Source organism: Moschus berezovskii, chromosome 14 (genome assembly GCF_049115385.1).
Source record: "Moschus berezovskii isolate FMDL1 chromosome 14, NW_MosBer_1.0, whole genome shotgun sequence".
NCBI classification, from domain to species: Eukaryota; Metazoa; Chordata; class Mammalia; order Artiodactyla; family Moschidae; genus Moschus; species Moschus berezovskii.
Window position 1 is genome coordinate 39,233,752 of NC_142473.1, and position 21,769 is coordinate 39,255,520.

General features: G+C 50.6%; 1 protein-coding gene across 1 annotated transcript in view; it reads right to left on the reverse strand.

Moving 5' to 3' along the window:
• Nucleotides 1–19,229, reverse strand: part of OTOG (otogelin) — an 86,256-nt gene extending 67,027 nt beyond the window's left edge. Inside the window, exons 1-17 of the mRNA XM_055422506.2 lie at nt 19,075–19,229; nt 18,574–18,634; nt 18,347–18,407; nt 15,100–15,178; nt 14,104–14,196; nt 13,783–13,937; nt 11,226–11,344; nt 9,561–9,766; nt 8,608–8,738; nt 8,238–8,344; nt 7,730–7,839; nt 7,227–7,355; nt 6,264–6,372; nt 5,950–5,996; nt 5,321–5,466; nt 2,969–3,101; nt 1,913–2,090 (exon numbers count right to left, since the gene is read on the reverse strand). Coding sequence (XP_055278481.2) covers nt 1,913–2,090; nt 2,969–3,101; nt 5,321–5,466; nt 5,950–5,996; nt 6,264–6,372; nt 7,227–7,355; nt 7,730–7,839; nt 8,238–8,344; nt 8,608–8,738; nt 9,561–9,766; nt 11,226–11,344; nt 13,783–13,937; nt 14,104–14,196; nt 15,100–15,178; nt 18,347–18,407; nt 18,574–18,634; nt 19,075–19,171 — 1,961 coding nt within the window. The 5' untranslated portion in view covers nt 19,172–19,229. The remainder of the gene's footprint in view (nt 1–1,912; nt 2,091–2,968; nt 3,102–5,320; nt 5,467–5,949; nt 5,997–6,263; nt 6,373–7,226; nt 7,356–7,729; nt 7,840–8,237; nt 8,345–8,607; nt 8,739–9,560; nt 9,767–11,225; nt 11,345–13,782; nt 13,938–14,103; nt 14,197–15,099; nt 15,179–18,346; nt 18,408–18,573; nt 18,635–19,074) is intronic.
• Nucleotides 19,230–21,769: the final 2,540 nt, after the last annotated feature.

Sequence of the window (21,769 nt, forward strand, 5' to 3'; positions counted from 1 at the left end):
ACTCGAGGGAACACACAGCATACACCCAGGTAAGCATCCACCTGCTCATGCACACATGCATGTGCGTGCACACACACACACACACACAGGTAAACATAAGGCATGAACACCCATATTCTGATGCATATCAGTTCAGTTCAGTTCAGTTCAGTCACTCAGTCGTGTCCGACTCTCTGCGACCCCATGAATTACAGCACGCCAGGCCTCCCTGTCCATCACCGGAGTTCACTCAAACTCGTGTCCAAAGAGTCGGTGATGCCATCCAGCCATCTCATTCTCTGTCGTCCCCTTATCCTCCCGCCCCCAACCTTTCCCAGCATCAGAGTCTTTTCCAGTGAGTCAACTCGTCGCATGAGGTGGCCAAAGTATTGCAGTTTCAGCTTTAGCATCAGTCCTTCCGATGCATATGAATCCTCCCAAATATTCATAGGTTCACACACACACACACAGAGACATGCAAACAAAAAGGAGATCTACGCAGACACATTCAAACGCATACAATCACAAATGTGCATGCATACAAATATACATCACATTGAACAGGCTCCACGTGGGTTTGAGGCCATACACTAGCTTACACTCCCTACCCACCCTTGGGTCTTCATGTCAGAAAGAGATAAACAGGGACACCATGAACTAAACTTCACTGAGTAAGGACTGCCTTCGCCCTCCTCCATGGACAGTTCCCCCAAACTCCTTTTCCCTCCCTCTCTCTCCAGGTGGGCAATAGTCACATGAGGGGCAACAAAGGGCGGGGGATACTCAAGTTTCCTAGATATCATCAGTCTCCAGGGGTTACTGAACTGGGTGTAGGTGGTACAATGGCCAGAGGTCATAGGTCCATGAGAGGCAAATTCCGCCTGGCACCCACCACAAGCACGTTCCTGCTCCAGAACAGTGAGAACACAAGTTACACAGAGCGCTACTTCCACCCAGGATTCACGGCTAGGAGTATGGCACACACACACTAAATAAACAAGGTTGGCTCCCCTCTTTCTGACCAGGTGCCCTAACACCAGGCAAGGAGCTGTTCACCAGGCAAGGAGCTGTCCACCAGGCAAGGCAGAGGAGGATGTTACATTTTAAAATGTACCTGCATGGAAGAGCTCTCAAGCTTTTTGTATTCTTGATTTCCAAACAAATTCTCATTTCTGGCTGAAGAAAGCCTCTCACGTTTCCTTCTACATCACATAATGCGTGTAACTTGAAGGACTGACCAGAGCCTCCAGCCATCAAGATCAATCATTTGTTTTCCTTTCTGGAAAGTCTGACTATGTCCCCTCCCAAGTTCCCAAACTGTGTACATGCCGAGGAGTCAGCATTTTAACAAGCTCTTGGGATGACTCTTTGGCACAAGAAAGACTGTGAACTGCCTTAAAGAAACACGTGCTGTGCTTAATCGCTCAGTACTGTACGGCTCTTTGCAACACCATGGACTGCAGCCCCACAGTCAATGTCCCCTGTCCATGGGGATTCTCCAGGCAAGAATACTGGAGTGGGTTGTCATGCCCTTCTCCAGGGGATCTTCCCAACCCAGGGATCAAATCCAGGTGTCCTGCATTGTAGGCGGATTCTTAACTGATTGCGCCTCCAGGAAAGCCCAAGAATACTGGAGTGGGTAGAATACTGGAGTGGGTAGCCTATCCCTTCTCCAGAGGATCTTCCAGACCCAGGAATCGAATCAGAGTCTCCTGCATTGCAGGTGGATTCTTTACCAGCTGATCTACCAGGGAAGCCCTAAAGAAACATACTTAAATTTAAATGTAGAGGAATAAACAACCAACGATGCACGTTTTGCACAGTGAGAACCCATGGGGGTTCTTGAGAAACACTACTAGACAGTGTCCAGGAGCATATAGTCTTGAGGGCCCCGCCTCCCCTTCTCCTTCCGGCTCCAGGGCAGGGCACATACAGGAAATCGTCCTGCGTGTTGCCGTTGAAGGTACCGCAGAGGCCCACGGTGTCCTCCACCCATCGCTGGTCCACCTGCAGGTAGAGCCGCAGTCCTTCGCGGTCGTAGAGCACCCGCACACCCACGTTGGTCCTCACGCGCAGGAACACGGAGGACAGCCTCCGGATCTCAAAGGCGTCTACGCACAGAACGGAGAAGGGATGTAGGAAGTTCGGACAAAATCACCCCATCCACCGCCATCACCTGCATAGCCCATGCTCACCCCATACCCAGCCCAGTCTTCAAACACAGTAAAGCTCTGCCATAAAGAAGTGAAGCTCTGGGTTGGTTTGGGGAGCCCTGAAGAAATCCTGGTCAATGATGAAATCAGGACCCAGGGATAAGCTACCGCAGCAGCCCCAGATGAGAAATTTCTTCTAGCATTCAGTGCCAATTAAAGGCTTGCCCCCCTAAGCAATTGGTATGTTTCCTTCTTTAGCCAAAAAGAATTGTGTAACTACCCGGTTTTGGGTTTTTTTTTTCACAGTGGCCACCAAGAAGGTGAAACTATGATTTCAGATTCAATTGTAGCAATTTTAAATCTTAGATTTAGTTGTAGTGAATTTTACACCTTTTGTGACTTGCTTTTTCTATTTTTAACCCCTTTATACCCCTTGCATCTTCACTGTTCTCAGCCTTGAGCCCTTATTCCTTTTTTCTTTTTAGTTTTTTTGATGCTATTTTCTTAATTGTTCTGCCATCTTTGTCAGATTTTGTGCTTCCTACAGGCTATCACAAATCCCTTGTGAAATCAGAAAGGATAATAATAGAGTGGAGATGGAAGAGAGCTCCATTAATATCCTTAAGTTAGGAGAAGCCATCATACTGCCATGAAACCCGCTGCAGTGGGGGCAGAGACAATTCTTCAGGTCCAGAGTCCACGTTCCTGGGACCAAGGTGTCCCCCGGCCTGATTCACCCAGTACTAGAATGTGAGCTCTGGCCCATGCATCAGGGCTTTGGCCAGAAGAGCCTGGGCCGCTAACTTTCAGCTAGCTCTTGTCCGCCAGGGCCGTACCGTCTGTGTAGGGTGGGGTGACCTTGTACTGGTCAAACAGAAGAACATCCCCTGCTTGGGTCAAGGTCACCTGCCTCCGAGGGTCCTGATGCAGAATCAGTGACACTGACTGGATACAGGCTCCATCCTGGTTCTAGTGAGAGAGGAAGGCCAGACGGAAGGATTAGTCTGTCTTGCCTGCTGATACCAGCAGAGACCTCCAAAGGCAGCGATTTCAGCACAGTTTGAGGCCAGGGGCAGGCTCCTCACAGGGTCAGAGACCCAAGGGACGTGAGGGGTCCTCTAAAAAATGCTCTCATCTGTGGAATGAGAAGGCAGAGGCCCAGGCTGGAGAAGGTTAGTGGCAGAACTAGGATAATACAAATAAAAATGGTAGTCACCCCTCAGGCTATGACACAGGGCAGAGTTGGGCCCCAGATGGCTCAGAGTCCAGTCTCTGAAACACTGGCCTCCCCACTTGACTGCAACCCAGGACTTTAATTTCATCCTTTTATTGGTGTTTGTGTAGCTCTTACCATGTGTCACACCCTGTGGAATATTAAGCTGCACTCAAAAGCAGGCAAGAAATGAGCTCATATTCTCTGGGCCTCATCCCTGAGATGGGTAGTACACATTATTGGGTCCATTTATACTTCCCTTCCACATGACCATACATGATGAAAGGGATAGAGATAGTCCCTGACCTCATGAAGAATACATACTCGTGAGGGATACAGACGGTAAATAAGGGATTGCAAAGTTGGTTAATTATTGTGATCAGTGCTGAAAACAGGTGTAGGGTGCTAAGGAGACTTAGCCTGCAGAAACAGGAAGGGACATCTTGGGGAATGACAATAATAATGTAAAAATAATCACAACAATAATATAACACATAGTAATACTATCGATACAATATTATTATAGGGCTTCCCTGGTGGCTCAGTGGTAAAGAATCCACCTGCCAATGCAGGAGACAAGGGTTTGATCCCTGGTCTGGGAAGACCCCACATGCACAGAGCAACTGAGCCCATGCCCCACAACTATTGCGCCTGTGCTCTAGAGCCTGGGAGCTGCAACTACTGAAGCCCATATGTCCTAGAGCCTGCGCTCCACAGTAAGAGAAGCTGGTGCAATGAGAAGCCCGCGCACCGCAACTTGAGAGTAGCCCCTGTTCGCCGCAACTAGAGAAAAAGCCCGTGCATGCAGCAACGAAGACCCAGCACAGCCAAACATAAATTAAAAAAACAATGCTTTAAGTCTACAAACAGTAAACGCTGGAGAGGGTGTGGAGAAAAGGGAGCCCTCCTACACCGTTAGTGAGAATGTAAATTGATACAACCACTATGGAGAACAGTATGAAGGTTCCTTAAAAGAGCTAAAAATAGAACTACCATATGATCCAGCAATCCCACTCATGGGCACAGCCCGGGAGAAAACCATAATTTGAAAAGATACAAGCCTGTCAATGTTCATTGCAGCACTATTTACAATAGCCAGGATATGGAAGCAATATAAATGTCCATTGACAGAGGAATGGATAAAGAAGATATAATACATATATACAAGGAATATTAGTCATAAAAAAGAATGAAATAATGCAAGTTGCAGCAACACTGGATGGACCTAGAGATTATCATTCTAAATGAAGTCAGACAGTGAAAGATAAACAGGAAATCACTCATATGTGGAATCTAATTTTTAAAAAATTATATAAATGAACTTAATTATAAAAGGGAAACAGATTTTGAAAACAAGCTTATGGTTAGCCAAGAGGAAACGTGGCATAGAAGGAGGGATATATTAGGAGCTTGGGATTAATATACACACACTGCTGCTGCTGCTGCTGCTAAGTCACTTCAGTCGACACACACTACTGCATATAAAATAGTTAACCAACAAGGACCTACTGTGTAGAATAGGGAACTGTGCTCAATAATCTGCAGTAACCTATATGGGAAAGGAATCTGAAAAAGAATGAATATCTGTATATGTAGAACTGGATCACTATGCTGTGCACCTGAATCTATCATAACATTGTGTATCAACTACAGTAAAATTTAGAAAACAAAACCAGAAAGAATGACTCACTTTGCTGTATAGCAGAAATTAACACAACATTGTAAATCAAATGTATTTCAATAAATTAAAAAAAAAACCAAAAAAACAACGCTGGCCAGGACAGGGAAGTGACTCAGCCAACAGATGTTCTGGAGCCAGAACCCAGTCTGCTGTCCCCTGGCTCTGCCCAGAAACAACAGACAGCAGGATGGGGCTGTGGGAGAACCTGAGGCCTTGCCCTAAAGCCCCAGCCTCTCTAAGGGGCAGCAGTCAGGGGTGGCTGGGGCGGATGGAGCCGGGGATCCCAGCCCTTACCAGGCCACATGGGGCGTTCTGCAGCGTCACTGTGAAGGTGCCCGAGGAGCGGCTCTTGGCCAGGATGTACTGACACGTGGCAGGGAATGTGTAGCGGCGGCCGTCGAAGGTCGTGAAGTGGATGTCACCAGTCACTGAACACTCAGCTGAGGGGCAGAGAGAGGCAGCTGACCCGGGGGGGGGCTGCCCCACAGGGTGTGCCTCTGCCCTGCGGCTCTGAGCACCCAGAGGAGAGGGCACCCCGTCCTCAGGAATCAGGGGGGTGCCTGGAGCCCTGGCCCTCCCTTTGAGAGCCCCGGTTACTGGGGAGCAGTCCCCCAGGTCTGTCTGAAGGGAGACGCAGCTCTCCCCTCCTCTCCCTCTGACCGGAGACCAGGCCCTGAGCATGGAGGCCAGTCTCGTTCCAAGCCCCCTACACTCAGAAGGGACCCCATGAAAAACCCTCTCTGCCGGGGCAGAACAAAACCCTTCATCAGTCTGAGCAGTTCTGAGAACACAAAGAGGGGCAGGCGGAGCCAACGGGACTGAGTGAGCGCCCCACGCAGCAGCAGGCCTGGCCCTCCGAGCTCCCTGGCCCTAAAAGCTGAGGGGCTGAGAGAAGGGGTGGAGCCCAAGTGGGGCCAGCGTACCTGGGCAGACAGACGTGCTGCACACCCACTTGCCCGCAGAGCATGTGCTGAAACACAGAGACAAAACAGGTAGGAACTCACCCCCCAGGGCTAGGATGGATGCGAGAGGGTTGCAGAGCTCTTGCCCAGCCCTCAGTCTTCCCAGCTCTAAAATGGGTGGTGGAGATTCCACCCTCAGAGTGGATCTGATGAGATCTGCAACTCCGAGGTGCTGAGTGAGTGCCCCATGTGGTCAGGATCCCAGACTGTGGAGGGGCAGCTGTGACGGAAAGCCCCAGAAGTCACCAGCCCCCTTCCCAGCAGTGGACACGGACCAGGAATTGCAGTCTTCTTTCACCACGGAGCCAGTCGGGTACAGGGTCCCATGGAACTCACAGGGACACTCAGCCGGTGCCACACAGCCCCCATCCTCGAAGATAAGCCCTAGGGTGACAGCAAAGGCCCACTTAACTCACCTCCACTCCCGTTAACAAACCTTTCATGGCTCTCCAGGGCCTGTGATAAAGATCACCTCATCCATACTCTTTCACCACCAAGCTCACTTCCAAACTTTCTCCCGTATAAATGCATGGCTCAGGCCAGATCTGAATCCCCTTTGAGCAAATAATGCCACCTCCAGACCTTTGCTCTGAGAACGACTCACCCCACACAAAGTGCATGCTGACTAACTTCTTCTCTCCATCTCTCAGAAGCCGGTCACTGTATCTAGAACCAGCTAAGGGGACACCTCCTCCAGGAAGCCTTCCCTGATAATCTCTCCCCACAAATGGATTCCTGTATCTTTTCTTGTCTGAACTCCTGAGCTGGTCCTCACCATATTATGCCTCAGACTGGAGTTATAAGTGTAAGTGTCATCACTGCAACCAGACTCAGATTCCTAAAGTCAACAACTGTATCTTTATATTTTTTATCCCATCCTCACCAAGCAAGCTCTGCACCATTAGATGTGCTACAGATTTATACACCATGAAAAACAGTGCATGGATGAAAGTTTAAACAAATACACGTGTGGTAAATGAGTAAATGCATGACTGAATAACTTGTTCCCATCTACACACCTTAAAAAGCTCAGTCTCAATGAAGTTAAATATCCTGATGAATCAAGAGCCACGGCTCTGCCCCTACCCTTACCTCCCTTAAGCCATTCATTCACTCATTCGTGTACTGTTTGCTCCTTCTTTCCTTCATTCGACAGACATACTCTGACCCCTGGCTTCACGCCCATCTATGCCAGGCCAGAGAAATACTGCCAGGCACCCACTGAACCACTAGCATACCATCAGGGCAGTAGCAGCCGTCCACACAGGCTATCTCGCTGTCCACACAGGATGCCCGCGGCTGGCAGGAGGCCGGGCAGCAGGCGATGCACTCGTTGTAGACAAAGGCCTTTTCCTTGCAGAGCACCGCTTGGAAGGAAGGCAGCATGATATGGCCCGCCCACTCCCTTCTGGCCCCAGTTCTTCCAGGACCCAACCAGGGCCTACCTAAGCCCTGGGGTGGGGGTAGGAGGGCTTTCTTAGGGTGACCAGGAAATTAGTGAGAGCCTGGGAGACCCTAAAAGCCACTTTCATTGCACTCAGTGGCCCCAGACCTGTCCCTCCCTCTCTGAGCCTCAGTTTTCCCATCTGTCTCATGGGGATGGAACCTCAGGGCTTAATACTCTTGATCACTGTGGTTCTCAGCAGGACAGAACATTGACTTGAGGCCTGGGAATGCCACCCACAGCCCCAGGACAGAGCTTGTCTGTATCCCTCCCTGCCCACAACCAGGCTGCACCTACTACATGACCGGAGCTGGTTCCTCCACCCCTGCAGCGGCCGACCTGCCTGGGCACACGCCCGGGCATACTCTGCCAGTGCCCGGCACCAGGTGGCTTCATCGCCTGCTGATCTGTGCAGGGAAGCCAAGGATATAAGATTCAACTTGCAGCGAGCCCCCAGCACACAATAGAGTCTGCCAGGGCTCAGACTCTATAGCTGGGAAAGGGAGCCAGGGGAGGCAGCTAGGTATACAGACCCCTAGACTGGAGGTCAGAAAATCTGGGCTCTTGTCTCAGCATTGCCCCTGACTGATGAGACCCGGGGGTGGTCAGGTCCCATTTCTGGGCCTCGATTGAATGAGGACAGTCTGTCCCACCCATGCAGATACATAAGCATTTCAGACCCTTGTGAAGCATATCTGTTACTGGGATCATCAAGCTCAGTGGCCCACGTGCTGAGCCCCCACCCACTACTAGGAGAGGTCTCCCCACAGCCCAGTACCACGCTCGCTCCTGGGTCCCCACTCACTGGCAGAGATCGCTGGTACAGCTGGCCATGAAGGGCAGAGGGCTGACGTAGGCATGGCAGGTGTCAAAGGGGGGTCGCAGCAGTGCCTCACAGCGGTCATACACACCCTGCGGTGTGGGCCAGAAGCCAGAGCTAGAGGCTGGCAGGGCCACACATAGCCCTCTGACTTCACCAGTCCCATGCAGCACCCCAACTTGGGCCCGAGGGAGAAAAAAGGAGGGTGGAGAGGAGACGGAAGGGGTGTGGACACCAACAACCCTGGCCCCTGCAGCCAGTGACTTTACAAGAAGTAGACAGGAAACCAACCTAAGCCAGACACTAGGGCGGGGGGCAGAGGGCTGGAGTAGGGGGTTCGGCCTAGGAGACACACCTGCATGGTTCCCGGGCTCTGCTGCAGGCATGGTGGGCGGGGCAGGGAGGAGGTCGTGGGACCTGGAGGCTGGTTGGGGGCCTGCTCCTGCCAGCTGTGCACGAACTCCGCCACATCGTCCGTCAGCTTCCCTGTAGGGCAGGACCAGCATGACCGCAGGTGGGGGCCAGAGGGGAGGCAGATGGAGCCAAAGAGATGCCAAGAGAAAGGCAACGCGTTGAAAAACCAGCCTCCTGAGCTACCATCCCAGTCTGCATTTCCCTATAGAGCCATTCTCCTGAAAGAGTTGTTTGGTAAGCATAGTCAAGAATGCTCAAGACCCTCAAGCTTCCAGGGAGCGGCTCTCCCTGCTGCTCTAAACTCAGAAAGGCAACACCATGCCATCGAGAGGGAACGAACGTGCGAGTCTGAACAAGCTCCCATGCCTCTCTGAGCATGGGGTTCCCATATGTGAATAAGGCAAACCATCCCCTTGTGAATTTATTGCAAGGACTACACGAGACGCTACGGGTAAAGTGTTCAGTGTGCTGTGGCTGCTCAAAGGTGTCACTTTCTCTCTAGCCAGAGTTGCTGTGATTTGGTCTAAACTCTTCACTTTAACTTCCTGCCTCTCCAGGTGGAGCCTTTTTCTCCCTGGCTCCCTCTGGCCCCTGCACCCTGCAGTCCCCTCAGCCGTTCCATCCCCCAGACACCTTGCAGGGCCAGCGCCACCTGGCAAAGTGTCCATTAGATCCTCACACAACCTAAGTAGAAATTCTCATTACAGCTATTTTACAAACGAGGAAGCTGAGGAAACCAGGTTAAAACACACTTGGAAGAGGCCTCTGACCTCCCACCAGGTCTTTATACCATGACCCCAGGGTTCTGTGCCAAGTCCCTTTCCACTCCTCCCAGCCCAACTTATCCCCCACCCCAACCAAACCCTTTTGGAGGCCACCTGGCCTGCGCCTCACCATAGCTGGTCACCAGGTCATCCTGGGGGTCGGCGTTGTTGTTCCCACACAGCCCATGGGTCCAGCCCAGGAACTCTGGACTCATTTTAACGTAAACAGCTGAGGAACCATCCCAGGCAAGCGTGAAGGCCGACTGATGCCGTACAAGGACATAGCCAGCGAGCTGCTGTAGACGCAGGTTCCCCATCACAAGAGGCAGCTGGACCCTGCAGCATACAGCCCAGAGCTTCAGGGCATCCGCGTCGCCCCCACCAGCCCAGGCCCTTCACCAGAGGACCAGCATCCTCTACCCGCAGGGCCCACCATGCACACAGGATCAGCCTCACCCCTGGCCACTGACACCACAGGGTCCAAGGTCCCCATTTTCCTTCCCCCTGACTTGGGCGCTTGCAAGTCCACAATTAGAAAGGGGTCCCTTGGTTTTCAGAGTTTTAAAGTTGCTTTTCAAAACTACAATTTCCCTTGCTATCTGGAATTACAGTGAGGACAATCATGGGACTTTGAGCAAAAATAGGGGTGACTTTTTATACAAAAATTATTGACATATATTTTATTGATGGTGCTTCAATAAATAAAGGGCAGTTAGTTAAGCAGAAAATAATACTTAAAAAATAAAACTACAATTTCCCTGGCAGGAATAAATCTTAGAGTGACTGAAATTGCCAGTTCCTTTACCTAGACAGGAGTGATGGTATAGAGACATCCATTTGCTTATATTTTTGGTGGGAAGCAAGAAAGGAGTTGGAAGAGAAAAAGAAAAACCCAAGAAAGAAGACAAACAGGACATGAAGGAAAGAATTCAGGGCTCCGGCAATCTTGATATCTTCCCCTGTTTTACTGGCAGAGACTCTCTTAGCCGATCTGGAATTTGGCAACATTAACATAGCTGAAAATCAGGAGGAAACCAAAAGGTGTGTCTAACCAGTCAAAGCTGGAACCAAAAGAGCCATCTACCAAGGCTTCATTCACAGGGAAACATTTTGGATCTTCAATTCTACACTTAGCACCAGAAAGCTTGGTTACCCGGTTTCCAGGTCTGAAGCAGGAAATGAGAAAGGGGAGAAGGGTCAGTGCAGGAGGGTCCCCTAACAGCTAGATGAAGTGGCAGCAGACAGCCAAGGAAGCAGAGGCCAGTGAAGAAGAGATGAAAGAAAGATTTTCGAAAGGACCACAGTCTGGGGCCTTTTGATGTAGGAAGCTGGGACTTCACCCCTTAAATAGTCCCTCAGTCATCCCTGAGGTCCTAACAAGGTAAGTGACATTCAAATGACACCATGCCATCAGAAAAAGGTGAAAGTGTGCTCAAAATCTGCTCTGATGAGGCTTGAACTATGTAGGATACATTCAGGAAGATTTCCTTCAACTTGTGAAAGCAAAAAACTGTTAATCATGCCTATACAGCTATCTGGGAAACTTTGTTCATTGCCCGAAAATCCATTGTCTGGAAACCCACAGGGCCTGAGAGTTCCAGAAGATCACGAGGAACTCGTCTTTCTGTAAGCCCAGCTGACTAGAAATTCAGCTGACCTGCCAGTATGTTTCTGCCATAGTGGTAGAGATTCTGTTTGCCCCCAGAAAACAACTTGAGAAGGGCAGATGCTCAGCCATCTCCCACCACCCATGCCAGGCAGCAGGGGAGCTCAGGGCAGAAGGTGTTAGAGTTACCTCACACCTCCACGGGTGACCTCCTTGGCCAAATGGATCTCCTGCTCTCCGGCAAAGAAGAGGCTGACCGACTTGGAGCAGGTGTAGGGGAAGGAGCCACACTGCGGGTCGTTGTGTACCTGGGGGAACAGGGGCATTTCAGAGGCCACTGTGCAGGTCCCTGCCACTCATCTGGTCCCCAGCTTCAGCTATGCACCCAGAAGCCCCTGCTGAGCTCCCACTAATGCTGGCTTGCCTGACCGCTGCATGCGGAGCATCTTTCCTCTGTCACTTCTCCCAGTCCCCACAGCACCACAGGGAGGCCAGAGCTATCTTTACCTGCACCTCAGAGAGGAGGTGGCTCGTGCTCAGAGAGGTGAAGTGACACAGGTGACATACACACAGTCAGGATTCCAATCCAATCATGTTGTCTCCCTACTTCTGGATTTTTTTGTTTATCCACCCCAGCTTATCCCATCAGACTGAAAGCCCAGTGATACACTCACACCATCTCACACTCATAATGAACACAACACACAGCTCAAATAGGTATATCACTCTCAATGCTCACAGTATAAACACACACTCCTACCACCACGCTGGTGGAGGCAGCGTAGCTGTCCCCTCCACACACATATCACTCCTGTGTTGCCTGACACATGCGTGTCTCCTCTGCCCCCGCTCAGACAGAACCTACACCTCCAAAGCCACAGGACCCAAGGAAAGGAGGCAGGGGCTCTCAGAGTTCAGGGAAAAATCTGAAATGTATCTCTGGCAAATGTGAAAATCCATCCCATAAGTGAACAAACCTTCCACTAGATTATTGTTAAATATGGTTAGGCAGGCTGGAGTCATTTCAACTAAAAGTAGGGCCTGTGAAAGCCATTCCATAACCTAAATATTTTTCCAACTTTTGCGACCATGACCCATAGTGAGAAATATATACACATATAAATAAAACAAAAGTTTTACAAAATAATATTCACCACTATTAATGTGCAAAGCATTCTTACAATATTTTCTATTTATATTCTCTTTTGTTCTTTCTTTCATGCTGGTTATGACTTATTACTTATTCATTTCATAACTCATGAATGTGTGGCACCCCACTGGTCTAGGTAATCACAACGTGTGTGTATTAGGCACTCAGTCAACTCTTTTTGACCCCATGAACTGTAGCCCACCAGGTTCCTCTGTCCATGGAATTCTCCAGTCAAGAATACTGGAGTGGGTTGCCATTCCCTTCTCCAGGGGATCTTTCCAACCCAGGAATCAAACCTGGGTCTCAATCGTTGCAGGTGGATTTTTTTTTTTTTTTACCATCTGAGCCAGCATGAAATGATACAGTCATGATGTGTGATACCCATGATACTCTGAGGCGAAGAGGGTCAGGGTCCCTGGTCCATCCAGGACCTGGCCCCCAGACAGTCCCTTGGCAGGTCTATGCCTGAGACAGAAGGGGCACACCCAGTTGGCAGAGGGATGACACTGAGCACCATGGTCTCCCCCATCTCCCAACCTCTCAGCCTTAACTCCACACTGGCCAAAGTGCCCTCCAGCAGAGCAGCCTCCCCAACTAGACTCTTCTCCAGGTAGAGACTATACCTGCAGGTGACTGCCCACTTGACACTCAGGGTAAATGTGAAAATCAAATCTGTCTGACCATGAGACTGTGACTCTCACATGTGTTCATACACAAGACAAGCTTTTACTGAGCATTAATCCAGGTACTGGGAACAGCAATTGAAAAGACACGGTCCCTGCCTAGAAAACGTACATCTGAAGAGGACACCAACCCAGAAACAGATTTTTGTAAGAGAAACACAATGATAGGGCAATGGTGTGGAACTCTGGTTCCACAGAAACGAGCCCCTGAGCCCACTCAGGAGGTCAGAGTATGCAAAACGTCTTCTTAGAAGAGGTCACTCTAAGGTGAGTCATTCAGGACCTCTACCATTTCCTCTGTGGCACCATGGTCTTTCTTATCTAAGGTTCATACCGTAGCATCCAATGTTCCTTTGACCTAGAGTGTTCTGTCTGTCCCCACCCCTTCACTTGTCTAAATACCAACATAAATATCACTTCCTCCAGCAGGAAGCCCTCCCTGATCACCATCTTTCCCAACAGGCAAGGTTAGGTTTCCATCACATGCTCTTCTAACCATTTGGCATTCTTTTCTATTGCACTCAGTGGCACTTGAAATGATTCATTTGACTTGATGTCTGTTTTCCCATTAGACTGTAAGTTACATGAGGACAGAGGCCATATCTGTGTTGTCGTCCACAGGGCCAGCACCAGGCCTTGTGCCAGGAAAAGAGTACAGCTATGCACTTAATAAATACTTGGTGAACGAGAGGCTAAGTGAATGAATGGCCAGGGGCAACCCAAAGTGAGTGGATGAGTGAGAACCGTGGAGCCTTCAGCTGCCTCCCGGTGCAGAAGCCCTGGGCAGGAGCTGGGAGGGTGAAGGAAAGTGCCAGCCTCCTTAACTCTGCCCAGCAGAGCCCAGGCCAACCAAGCCCAGACCAAGGGCCTAGAGGAACCTTTCCGGACAGGCAGGGGCCAGTGCACACCTCACCTGGACTGAGAAGATCTGCCCCTCAGGTTCATGGCGCCCCACCAGAGTGTAGCTGCCCTTCCCAGACAGGTAGTAGTAGAGGCCATCAAACGTCTCCACGTGATGCTGTCCCCAGGCCCGGCAGATGTTGTCTCTCTCAGGGCCGGCATTGTACACTGAGCCAGGAACAAAAAGGGCATCTCTGTGTAGCAGCAGTGGACACTGAGCCCAAGGCTAGTGGGTTCCATGCCCACTCCCTCTAGCCCAGACCCCTGAGCCTCAGGTCCACAGATTTTCTTAAGCCTGTGGCCCCTCCCAGAGGTGGAATGGAGCCAGACTCACCCATCTGGCAGCGCGGCCCGGTAGCATTGAAGCGCCTGCAGTCACAGAAGGCCGGGTGCACACATTCGCCCCCGTTGAAGCAGGAGAACAAGTCTGCAAGGGAGACGCAAGGCATCGCCCCATCAAGCTGAGAATGACAGAATCCATTGACGCAGCACCTCCGTCATGATGGGACCCCAGGCCCCCGCCCTCCCAGAGCGACATGGAACTCGGATCCCCATCACAGCGAGCCCCAACTTTCCTTAGGAGCTGGCTTTGATGGGGGCAGGAGCAGGGTGCCTCAGACAGCTGCCCCACCCTCTCCCTAATAGGCCGTGAAGTCTCAGAGTACTGCCCTTCAGTATGTATCAAGTGGCCCCCAGGCCAGCCCCACCTAGGCCTTCAGTTTCCTAAGCTAAAAGTTCTTGGCCACCAGGCAAGGCATCAAAGCTGTGAATACGGAGCATGAGGGGTGAGCAGGAGCCTGTCCAGTGTCTTCATGGACTGTTCTTCCTCATCACTCCATAAGCTTAGGGGAAGAGTCCATAGCGTAAACCAAGGGAAGTGGAGGGGCCTCGCACTTGGAATGTAGTAGAAAGGAAGGCCTCTGAGGATGAGAGGACAGAGTGGAGTGTGGTGAGGGAGGGAGCCATATGTGAGAAGAGGGACCACAGACAGGGACCAGGTGAGGGGAGAGGCCACAAGATAGCAGAGAGAGGCTCCAGACACCGATGATACCCAGGGGGAAAACCACCACTAAACAAGAAGCTCGACCTCACTGGACTCAGACAGTGTGAGGGGGCACAGCCGCAGGGGCACGGTCTTGAGAACAGGGCATTCCTCAGCCAGGAAGGAGAAAGCAGAGTAGAGCTGGACCCTGGGGCTGGGGACGGTGGAAAGAGGCCCCCTGCAGGGAAAAGAGGTCCCAGGAGGCCCCGAGAAAAGCCCCGGGCTTCCCTCACAGGCCTTTCTGCAGGCAAGGGCCTCCCACGAGCCCCAGGGAAGGAGGCCACTTACAAGACGGTGCACATTTGGCCCGATGGAGCCGCCTTTCCCAGGAAGACATGGCCAAGGAGTCCAGGACTTCACCTTCCCCCTTTTACAGACAGGAAACGGAAAAGAATTCAATCAAGGGCTGACCTCAGGGATGGCAGGCTTCCTGGAGGTCACAACCCCTCCTGTTCACTACCTGGAGGGAGGCAGGCCCTCTGCTGCTGGGTGCCCCAGTTACCCAGCCCACCTCTGAGAGGCCTGGAGGCGGGATTTTCAGGTGGCGTGAGGCCTGGTTTACACCCTCCCAAGTGGCATCTCACTGGCAGGCTGGGGAGGCCTGTAGCCTGAACACAACCCCCTGCCCTCCACGCTCCGGTGTCCCCCAGCCTCCCCTGACTCCCTCCCTAGTAAGCCTTTGTGTGCTCGACAGCCTAGCACAAAACCCTCTTGTCTGGAGAACAAGCACAATGCCTCCTCACCACAGAAACCATACGGGCCAGAGCTGAGAAACAAAGGCAGCCCCTCAATCCAGGGCAGGGGAACATCCCCCACCCCAACTCAGCCTTTTGGGCTCTTCTATCAGCAAAAACAATGCCGCACGGATCACAACCCTCCGTTCTCAGAACTTGTCCGAGTCAGAACTCTCCCCAATACCACACATCTGAGGACAAAGGCAAAGCCCCGCTGAGATCCTGTTTTCCAGACCAGAAACCCCATCCCATGGTCTCTTGAGATATGAACATCTGAAATCAGGATTTCCCCGAACATCATTTCACTGTGTTCAGTCCCTCTCAGGACTCCAGCCTGAGAGTCTAATGTCACTTAGGACTGGGACCCTTGGCACAGTAGGATCCTCACTCTCAGGGCCTAAGTCCTCTCATTTGTACAACTTCTGGGACTGAGGGCCCAGCCTGGCCCAGGTACAGGGAACAAGAGCACGTGTTCTTGCTCACAGGGCTGATAAGGCACGAACCACACTGAGGGTGTTTGTCTCATGTATCTTCTCCCTCACTGTCACCTCCTCGTCCCTGGGCTAAATCCCAGCGTCTAGCAAACACTAGGAACACAGAAGCATTCAGAACCCTTGGTCCTGGAGCCCAGCCCCAGCTCTTTGTCTCTCCTGTGGGTTGTATCTCTCCATCTCCTGCCTGGCCTGTGCTGCAACGAATCGAGGCCATTTCTGGAGAAGAATTTTAAATCCTTTCCAAATGATTCATCTTCAGTATAGATGGGGAGTTCTTAATCATTTTTATGCCATGAATCCCTCTGACAATCTAGTGACGATTATGGGCCCCTTCTGGCAACAGATGTTTCTAAATACATAAAATAAGATTATAAAGGAAATCAAACATATTGCAATGCAGTGATCAAAAGTTTTATAAAATGAGTAACGGTAATATTTGTGCTTCTTTATTAATACATTAAATCACAGGACCAAGCGACAGGCCATACCACTGCGAGTATGCGGGAGCAGTGAGCATAGATACAATCTGGAGACAGCGACAATTGCAAGCTGACAGGAAAACACCTGTGATTTCTACTAATGAGAGTCACGGACGCTGCTAATATTCTGTGGTCTGTAACATCTAGCAGTAATTAAAGGGAAGACTAAATTCCAGTTCCATTGAGGTTCCCATAAATAACAATGCATTTTTCCCCCACCCGAGTTCGTGGACTTCTGGTCTACACCAGCGGTTCTCTGGAGAATGGCTGAACTCTATAGAGTCAGGCAGCACAGAAATGAAGGGTGGTGAGCTACAGGTCTGAGACCTCCCCTTCCTTTACTGAAGAGGGCATTCCAGGCAGAAGCCTTTGAGGGACCCCAGGTTCGCTCTCTAATTAGCCTTATTGCTGCCCAGCCTCCCCCAACTCCAGTTGCCTTCAAGGAGGGCCATTCTAACCCCTTGTTTGTTCTAAGGAGTAATGTGAGAAACCTACTGGGGTTGCTGGGTCTAGATGCTTCCCCAAGGAAAAGAAGGGGAGGCCTACCCTGGAATCCAGCAAGGAAAGAAGCCCTCTAGGGGAATGAAGTGCTTGGGTAGGAGGATCATAACCCCGCTAAAATACAGGGATCCCTGGAGTCCAGTGGGGGCATTTATGATGTGGGAGAACACGCTAGCTAGAAGACCTTGCTCTGCCTGTGCCCTGAGGGCCCGACAAACCATCCACCTGCCTCAGTATCCCCATCCATAAAAAGAATGATGAAAACATTTTTAAAATAAAAACTAAATAAAAAGAATGATGCCATTATCTTTCAGTTCAATCTGGGGTCTGGAGAAATGGGGGAAAAAAGATACAAATTCCCCACATAATCCAGACATTCAAAAGTAAACACTTCTCCTCCTTCCTTGGGATCTTCATATCTATTTCAAAAGGGCAGGTAATTGGGACACATTGTTTTCTATTATAAAGGATGCTTCCATCCTGCTGGCACAAGGAGCTCCCCAGAGCAGATCCCAAGGGCCAGGGTGTGTGAACCGAGGCTCAAGATTCTCTGGGGGACCTGATATCGGGTGGGCTGTATTTGTATCATGTTTGTGGTTGCAGAAAGGAGACAGACGCAAGCCAGGACTAGAAAAGGAACCTGAGTCACTTGGTCAAGACCGAAGTTTAGCAAAAAGAGAAAAGCACCACCTCTTCCTAAAGTACAGAGGATCTGATGTATGACAGAAAACCACAAAATTCTGTAAAGCAATTATTCTTCAATCAGAAAAAAAAATTTTAAAGCGGTAATAAAGCACAGAGGACCTGGGGAGGGTGGGCAACGGGGAATGGTCAGGACTTAGACGATGGCTCTGCTTCTCAACCAACCCTTCCTTGCAGGCCCCACCAGGTGATCTGGTTTTGTCTCTCCTCTCAAAGCACCATTGCTGAGGCACTGCTCAGGGCATGAAGAGGGACCTCTGACAGGGTTTAGGCCAGGCAGGGAACAGAGAACTCCACTCTCCCACACCCTCACCTTCCCGCTTTCCCCCAGGAAAGGAAAGAGCTCAGCTGTCTCCTGATGGCGACTCTGTGCCCTCTTCCTCTAAAACACAATTTATAAATAAACAAAAGTTGGCTATAGGGCCCCAAGAGATTAGGAAAGGGAAGTAGAAATAGCCTATGAATTTGCATTCTTCAGACACATACTAAGAATCTTGTTGGTTCCCTTTTGAATAACTGTAGAAACATATTTCCTGCCACCTACAGAGCTCCCAGACAGCCTCAAGCTCAGACAGAAATAAGCCCCTGCCCAGTGAAGTGCCCCCTTCCCCAGGCCTCCTCTTACCTGGCCTCCCATCACCGTGGTAGCATCCCCTATGGCAAGGACTGCCTCCTGATGGCTGTGGCTAGGTGAGAAACAAGCCTGGTGTGGGTGAAGGGAGAGGAGTGGGCCATGCCCCACCACCACCCCCAGGCCCATCCCCCCCCCCCATGCTAACCCCTGAGGTCACCCATGCCAGGAATGAAGGTGGAACCGGTGAGCAGGGGAGCTACCAGTTCTTGCCTGCTCACCTGGGATCCTGGGCTGGCTCAGGCTGCAGCTCTGCATTGCCCCGGGGTGTGGGTGCCACGGCTAGAGGGTGGGGGGATTACTCTCCACTCAAGTTATGCCTCCCACCCCTTCTCACCCCATTCCCCACCTGCTGGGAAGCCTCTCTCATACCTGGCATCACCCCCATTCTCTCTCCCTGCAGCCTTCTCAAATCCTTTCTCCCCGTCCCTCGGGACTCTTTTCCAGCAAGGGTCCCCCTCCTCCTTCCTACTCTCTGTGCCCCAGTTCTCCCTGGTTCCCCCTCCTTGGATCTCTTCCAGGCTGCCCAGCTTGAGAGCCATTCCCCTGACTGCGGCTGGTCTTTCTTTCCTTCTGCGGTCCCTCTCCCCGGACCCACTCCCTGGCTGTCCCCCTACCTTCCCTCAAACCTTCTTTCTTTCCCCTCTCTCCAGGTGGCCCAGGTCTGTCCCTCTAAACGTTCTCCCAGGTTCCTGGCCTCCCCTAGTCCACACCCCTCTCACCGAGAGACTGCAGTGGCAGAAACTCCCCTGCCGGCTTACCCCGGGGCAGCCAGACGCAAGCTAGGAGCAGGCAGAACACTGGCGCCGGGGCCCCCATAGGGGCGCGCGGGGACTGGGAAGCCTGAGCGCAGGACCGATTCCGAGTGCCTCTCCCGCGAAGGTAGAGTCACATCTCCACTGGCTGGAGGCCGCCGGACCTCTTGCTCTCTTGCCCCTGGGTACCCTTGGCTCCGCCTCCCAGGCACTTGGCTCCGCCCCGAGCTGGAGAGACAGGACCGCCCAACTTATTACCATAATTTAGGAGCCTGAAGGGTGGGGTGGGGTAGGGTGGGGGGTGGCCGCCTTTGTTCTTTCTGGCCTGTGGCTACCCTTCCCAGAGGGAGGTTGGATTCAGATCACGCTCAGCCCTAAGTCCCTTGGGGGAGCAAGGAGGCAGGCAGTCTGTGCAGCTTCCAACATCCCTTGCTCCTCAGAGATCCCTGGCTCAGCAACCTGGGTTAGAAGCCCCTTACTGGGTTCTTGGAGACCCAAGATGCTGGTATGAGTCTGGTCCTATGCACTCCTTTTACAGAGGTCCGTGGAGGCCCAACTGCATGGCTCAGGCCTGCAGAGTCCTAGCCTGTGCTTACACCATTTCCCACTACAGCCTCCTGGGTCCCCAAGACCCCACTCTACCCCTAGTTTTGAGCACCTCTAGGAGTTGGATCATGCCTTAGTCCTCTGTATGTCCAGCACTAGCTCAGGCCCCAGTTCAGGATATGTTGACTAACTAACACTCAGATATTATTGGTCCCATTGAGGCCTGACTTTGACAAAAACAACTTTAGTTTTGTGAATAAGATACACCCTGTCCAGGAAAAATTTTGGAATGGTAGAAATGTGGGCCTGAGAGCCTTGGGAAACTTGGCATCTTTCACTTGGCCAACTAAGTGTTAGAATACCAACCAGATGCCAGGCCTTGTAGATGGTGATGATGATAGTGTCAGGCCTCATAGGCCCCTGGGCAGAGGTGTATATTTGGGATGCATTTATTCATTCATCCAGTCAACAAATTTATTGAGCATCTACTCCTCACCACACCCTATTCTGGAAATACAGTGGTAAATAAAGCATGGATAGCCATCTCCACAGAGTATATTTGAAGCCATGGGCTTAGGTGGGATGATGAAGAGGAAAAAGCCAAGGATGGAACCTTAAAGAACACCAGTTAAGGAATGGGTGAAGGCAAGATTGTCTCAGAGAAAGCTTGAAAAGGAACATTCATGGTGTAATAGGGAAGGACAAATCTGACTCCATATTGAATCTGTTTCCTTTACTTTAACATTTGTATTCTGTTGCTTTTGCTCTAAGTCAAAAATGTAGCCAATAGTGTGAAATATACAGGATAACCCATTTTCAGGGCTCTGACCATTAAAGGTCTAATACTTTCCCACTCTTATAGAAATAAAAATTTCAGAACAGAGAATAACATTTGTCTTGTTTGATGCTTACAGGACCCAAGCTATGTGAACAGAGCTATAAGAACAAAGGATTCCAGCATTAAGAAGTTTGCAACATCCAACCACACTCCCTCCCCTTTAGTATAAAAGATGCCTGCTTCCTCTTTCAGTATAAAAGAAACCTGAATTCTAACTCAGGGAAGATGGTTCTTTGGAATTCTCATCTACCATCTTCTTGGTCTGCTGGCTTTGCAAATAAAGTCACTGTTCCTTGCCCCAACAAGTCATCTCTCAATTTATTGGTCTGTTGTGCAGCAAACAATATGAGCTTGGGCCTGGTATCAATGGGAAAGGAAAACCAGGACTCAGCTTTGTCCCTAAAACCAAGAGGGAGGCATTTAGAGAAGAGCATCTGTGTGGGCAGTGTTCAGGTAAAAGAAGAATTGGGGTGTCAATGGATGTCATTCACCCTCATAAGGGCATTTGCTGCTCTGCCTGAAATCTATACATGAAGTAAACAGCCATATGACATAGTTATGAAATGCAGAAAGTCAAAAAAGTCAGTTAGAGGGGAATTTATTTTGTGCATGTTTCCTAGACCTTTTGAAAATCCCACAAGTCTTTTATCTCTGACATAACTAATTAATACTAAGGGGAGAATATGGATGCTATTTTAAGGTTCTTTTCCAGAAAGGATTTACATCTCAAATTAGGTCATAATTTAGACAAATAAAAGTAGTCTGCTGGCAAAACTTCAGCTATTGTGGGTGGGCTGTAAAGGACGGGGTCTCTAGGTGCCTCTGAAATTATAGTAATTCGCTGATTTGGGCTGCAGTCCATCTCCTGTCCCCTCCCCTTTGACATGGTGCAAACAGGGCAGGCCCTCGCCCTGGGTTGAATGCAGAAACAAGTACACAAATTCGTAATTAAAAGCGCCCACTCTTTCCATTCTTTAAAGACAACCGTCTTTATCACCCCTCACCCCCTCTGTGCTCTCAGTCTGTCTCAGGCTTGGTTCCTCATTACCTTTGCACCCTAGCACTAGACCTGATCTGTGTGGGGCATCAGAGACCAGTGGCCTGAAACGAGGTCTTCATTCCCTGCCCAGGAATTGAATCTGGGTAGCCTGGATGAAGGAGAAGGCAATGGCAAGCCACTCCACTACTCTTGCCTAGAAAATCGCATGGACAGAGGAGCCTGGTAGGCTACAGTCAATGGGGTCGCTACAAGTCAGACACAACTGAGCGACTTCACTT